Source organism: Trichinella spiralis (assembly GCF_000181795.1).
Source record: "Trichinella spiralis strain ISS 195 chromosome Unknown Scfld3041, whole genome shotgun sequence".
Lineage (NCBI taxonomy): Eukaryota > Metazoa > Nematoda > Enoplea > Trichinellida > Trichinellidae > Trichinella > Trichinella spiralis.
This window is the reverse complement of record NW_003529980.1, coordinates 1-5,585: the sequence shown is the minus strand read 5'-3', so window position 1 is coordinate 5,585 and position 5,585 is coordinate 1. Positions and strand designations below refer to the sequence as shown.

The 5,585-nt window shown below is 34.5% G+C and overlaps 2 protein-coding genes and 1 non-coding gene across 3 annotated transcripts; 1 reads left to right on the top strand and 2 right to left on the bottom strand.

Moving 5' to 3' along the window:
* Positions 1-718: 718 nt before the first annotated feature.
* On the bottom strand, positions 719-1,594 carry Tsp_12371 (hypothetical protein). The gene is made up of 6 exons (XM_003368131.1): positions 1,534-1,594; positions 1,424-1,508; positions 1,182-1,326; positions 963-1,016; positions 769-825; positions 719-739 (listed from the first exon to the last, which is right to left on the bottom strand). The coding sequence occupies exons 1-6, from the start codon at positions 1,592-1,594 to the stop codon at positions 719-721; spliced, it is 423 nt and encodes a 140-aa protein (XP_003368179.1).
* A 523-nt stretch (positions 1,595-2,117) lies between these two features.
* Tsp_12370 (conserved hypothetical protein) lies at positions 2,118-2,659 on the bottom strand. Its single transcript, XM_003368130.1, is given in 2 exon segments — positions 2,118-2,480; positions 2,492-2,659. 2 exon segments carry the CDS (start codon positions 2,657-2,659, stop codon positions 2,118-2,120), a joined length of 531 nt encoding a protein of 176 aa, XP_003368178.1.
* Positions 2,660-4,286: 1,627 nt separating this feature from the next.
* Tsp_12369 lies at positions 4,287-4,359 on the top strand. The gene has a single exon. It is a non-coding gene; the product is annotated as a tRNA-Arg (tRNA).
* The last annotated feature ends 1,226 nt before the right edge of the window (positions 4,360-5,585 follow it).

Below are 5,585 nucleotides of genomic sequence, written 5' to 3'. Positions count from 1 at the left end.
TGGAAGTAATTCAAATCTGAAACAAAACATACTTTACATTTCATACGTTCACTTCAAAGCTAACCTTTTGCGTTTATTCTCATTCACGACATCATGTACACATTTGCAGTAATGTTCAGAGATGACAAAAATACGATCTAGATAAAAAAATGCATATCAGTCATTTCAAAATCATATCAACTTTCTATACAAAAAATGTCAAATTGTTCAACAGCTTCCTCACTCTGTAACACTTTGAAACAGAAATAAAAAATTTATCAAAATATATGTTAAATTGTAGTTGCTTTATCGAATAATCAAAAAATAACATATTTTATTATTACCAAATTTTCCACGCTGAATGTCCAAATATTGACAAAGATTTGGATGCCGTAAAGATGTCAAAAACTGGAATCGACCAATAATTGCTATTGATGGTGGTGTAAGAGGCAAGCCATTTGGCCCGCATTCTCCTGAGCAGCAGTTCGTGCGGCTCATGAAGGAGCAAACGCCAAAGTAACCATCCTCAAGAGCGCCCATTTAAAATGCTAATATAAAAAAACCACCTGAAAGCAAATAGAAATGTGATACATCGTATCATTGAACCATAAGTTGTCCATTAAATAAAAATTGAATAAAAGCAAGATAAACCGCGGTGAATGAAAACGTAAAATTCAATTATAACCTCAAAAAATTTTATTCTAACTTTACTTTCATACTGTTGCTAAAGATTTTCAAGTTATTTCAATTGCAATCTACGCTTAAGTACATAAAAACAATAAAACATACTTCAGCAGTCAATGCAAAACGTAATTTCTCAAATACCAAAACACGATGACAGATTTCCTTAATAACTTTATATCGAACAAATGTCAAAGAATAAATGCCATCAGACAAGAGAAGTAAGTCGAAAATTTGTCACGTTGTTCTTTTTACGTATTGTTATATATATAAGCTATCATTGTATAATTCTTTGTATTTACTTTATCACTGCTGCATTTTTGCGCACTCATTGATGTATTTATACTCGTCTGCAGCTGAAAATTTAATCAAAAGAAAACAAAAATATTGCAGCGGTAGATTTATTTGACAGACAACAATACACACGAGGAAATTAGTGAAAACTAATAATATAATATACATACAGTACTTGGTAAATTGATGTACAAAGAAAATTAACAATGTCAGTGTTGACACATGACCTGGCCATGCAGTTCTTCCCTAGATAAGGTCATGCGACGATAACAAAGTTCATTTAGCGGAGGATCCAAACTGGATGTTGTGCATTTAAGGCGTAACGCGCCACGCTCATTGGTACACATGGTGTCGCTTTTCCCCATCGACGATCTTTAATATCTATTTTGTACATCTGTGTGGATGCCACACACATGACCTCTTGTATTTCTTCACATCTTGTTTGGTAGGGTCAAGTATATGATATTACCCAATCGATAAATGTGTCCATAAATCTCCGTTAAATGCCAGGCGCTGAGGCGATATCGAACTGCAGTCATTTCGATTTAAAGGCTCTGCGATAGTTGAAGTGTATTATACTCGTCTGTGCGGACAAGGCATCCAAATGTCGAAGTTGTTTTGAAACACTCAATGCATGCATCAGTTTGTATGTATGCATCCTGCATAATAAGATGCGCCAGATCACAAACTGACTATATCGAAGTAATTGAGTCAAATATTCATATACATGCTTGCTCGCGTTATGGTGCTCTTCTTCGCCAGTAGTGACAAGGACGACACTAGCTCTAGCTCACTGTGAAAGTTCCAAGCAACTAGATATTTCACTCATAACATCAAGCTGTACAAAGAATTCCTTCTCTTCATTCGACCATTCTTCTCACATTATGTTATAGATTGCGTTACATCTCAATATCATCCATTCATCATAAAAGTCGAGCTGAATCTTCTTGTGCATAGTCAAAGTCATAATGATTAAATTCATCAACCGGTTACAGTCTTCTAGAGAAAGAAGTATGAACTCATCTATTACAAATTATGTGGTCCAAAATGCGTATCAACAGCATACGCTCATCACCGACAGCCAAAGAGAAAGACGATTATCCTGCTCCTTTACTGGTGTGGCAAAAACACCCTAAACAAGTTGACCAAACAGTATTACCATCTCATGTGAAGCTGGTTCGTAATAAATCAAAGGCTTTGTAACAAGCCATTCGATACGACCATGATTTAAAGGTTCTATTGTGCGTTATAATCGTTTGCAGCTCAGCCGAGGCTTCATCGACCAGCAATTGTTGATACGCCCGTGTCAAATCCAATTTCGCGAAAATTCTTCCTTTCTTTAAGGTAGCCAAGATATCATTAACAGCAGATACTTGATAGAGAACTTTTTGCAACGCTTTGTTCACGGTACACTTGCCACAAATTCTCATGCTACCGTCGTCTTTGATTACCAGCACAATCGGCGTGATCCATGCAGTATGCTGGACAGGCTCTAAAATGTCCTGCTCCACTAGGCGCTCCAATTCCTCAAATATACGAACCCGAGTGCCAATGGCACTCGTCGGGCGCTCCTCTGTATCAGGGGTACTGATCCGCCAATATGGAGTACCACTGGTGGTCCCTTCACGGTATCTAGGGTGCTGGAGAACAATTCGGCGTACTCTTCAATCAGGTTTTCTATTGAATTTGGCGTCACGTTGTGCATTCTCACCAATCGAATGTCCAATGGTTCGAACCAGTTCCTTCCCAGCAGACTATATCGCCTTCCCTTAACGACCAAAGCTGCAGTGGCCTGTTGAAAAAGCCGTATTCGACCGTAAGGAATGCCGCACCTAACACTTGGACGGTGTGACCTCGGAAATGTTTCAATAACGGGTGGAAGGGCTTCAGTTGACGTTTAATCTATCATAAATGCCCGGGGTCTCAGTCCCTTCAGTGGAACTGTTTGGCGGGTTGATTCTGTATTCCTCTGCTTCAGTGGTGATAAAATTCGTAGCATTTCGGCTGGATTTCGCAACTTCAATCGCCGGCGGTCAATGGGGCGGTGAATAACTCAATATAGCACAACCAAACAAAACACACTAAAGGCAATCTTCCAAACAAACGACAAACCCACAACTTTCAGCAAAATCTTTCTTACTGCTCATGCGTCACCACAGTACGCAACGCAGGTTCCACTGACTCGCAGGTTCTCTATCGTTGACGACAGTATTCCCATTTCCGTCGTCGACATAAACAATAAATTATAATTGCTAATTTTTATTTTAAAATGAATAAGAAAAACATTTTGCGCATAAATAATAATAGTTACTTTAGTGAAATTAATTGTCTAATCTTCATTATCATTATGTAAAGTACAGCGGTTGGCAAGAGGTTAGGTATTTGTTTCTTTCAACAGTTTAAATTTTTACTATAAGACGTTATTATGGTTTCATTTCTGGTAATGTTCATTCGTTTCAGCTGTAAAAATTAACAGTTACATTGTCGAAGAACAATTCATGAATTGCAGAATGTAGTAATATTCATTATTAACAACGCAGTCATTTTTGTACTTTGTTCTTCTGATTTTTAGTGAATGAACCTCTGAAATTTTTTTATGCATTACATTTCAAAAATCTTTATTTATGCAAATTTTTTGAATTAAAGAGCGAAATACTAAAATTGCTCAATGTTCTTTTCAGTCTCATCTTCGAAAAATGAATCAAAATCTTAGGAATGAAAACCTTTTTATTACTATTTTTAATGAGATAAAATAGTAGCGGCAAATGTTTAAACCAAAACCGAAAGTGAGTATGAAACTGCATTTGATAGTGAGAAAAAGTCTCGGTCCAGTAGAGTTGTATAATGATGCAATGGAAAAATCGAAAATTCAGTATGACAAAGTGGGCAAAAGCAATGCAATTTGTTAGACGTGGCCTACAACAGTGTTCTTCTTTTTCATTTGTAATGATTTCTGCAAAATTGATGGATTCATCAAGTTGCTTTCATTAATTAAAAATTCTGCATTACATTTCGCGCAATATCTAAAACATTTCTTTTTATTTTACAAATTGCTGTAGGCTGTAACAATTATAAGAAATCATTCTGCATGTTGTAACAATTATAAGAAGAAGATTTTGAATAAACAATTAAAATATTATATAAACTTTTTCTTAAATAAGTGACAGAAAACTGTTTTTATTCAGTGCATTTATCGATCACCACTGACTTGCAGTTGCATCATTTTTTAAATAAACGGTGGTCATTTTAAAGCACATTTATGTGTGCATTGAAATTTTAAATAATTATTGATTATTTATTTAAATATCCACTTTAGGAAACAGAATTTCGAAGCCGATGTGGCCTAATGGATAAGGCGCCGGCCTCCGGAGCCGGAGATTGCGGGTTCGAGTCCCGCCATCGGTAACTTTACATACGAAGTATATCCGCTGTGTTTTATTCAGTTTCATGATATAAAGAACATTATTTGTAATGTTGAAACATTTTTCGAAAACAATTGCAATGCAAATAATTCCATCAAGTCGAAATAAATTACTAAAAACCAAGTGGAACATTGTTCACACTGTCAATACTAAAATAAATTATACAAAGAAAGCAACTTGAAAAAAAGACAACTGTTTACTTTTATGGACTACTTTTAAACAAACAACTGCATATTAATCAAATGCTTCACTTTATATATTTCACTTGTCAAAAGCAATCAAATTGCCCACTCTAGTCAAAATAATTTTATTTGAAAATCTCATAACTTTTAAAATAATTTTTCTTTAAAAAAACAATAATACTGTAGAAAATGTTCTCATTTTTGCAATATTTTCTTTTTCATTTATATTCAAATTAAAGTTTAACTATGTTGGTAAATTCACTTAACTGAAATTTTTTCCACGTTACATTCGTTTTTACTTAAAGAATTTTCGGTAATCAATATTATAATTGCATCACCTATTTAACTGCTTTTTCATTATTTCATTTAAGTAATAAAAATAGAAAAATCTTTGCTCAACATTTATAGAACAATGACAATGTGTATTAATTGAGAAAACTTCCATGCGGTTTTTGAGTCTTCTGACACCGTATGACTTTTCTGGTCTTAAAAGATACAAATAGGTTTTATTTCATCTGCTACAATTTTAAAGGTGACATGCTTTTTTCATTTGGAAGTTGTTTTCCAACCATCAAAAATTATCTTTTTTGTCACATTTAAGCGCATAACTGTACTATTCTCATAGTTCCTTGTTAATCCACCTCTGTGGTCACTCTCTTACTGCATGAAAACATGAATAATTTAACAACCAACTGAACAGCAAGCTTTAGTATAACTCACCGATATGGAAGGACAAAGGTTAAGCAACGATACGAAAACAGCACAAACTGTTTTCTAACCTTACGTTTATTTAATTTTAATTTTTTACAAAATAACGTGAGGTACATAAAATTTAAACCTAGAAGTTTCAATTCTGTTGTACATTTTTTTAAATAGAATGCAATATAAAACCACTTTACTTGATTAATCATGGTAATTGGTGACCGTAACCTTTTACGAGATGCATTCAAACTAAGTTATGTAACTGCTTCTTGGTAAAGCAGTAAACTTCGTTTAAGCTAAATATTGGAAGATTTCTCGTGAATGG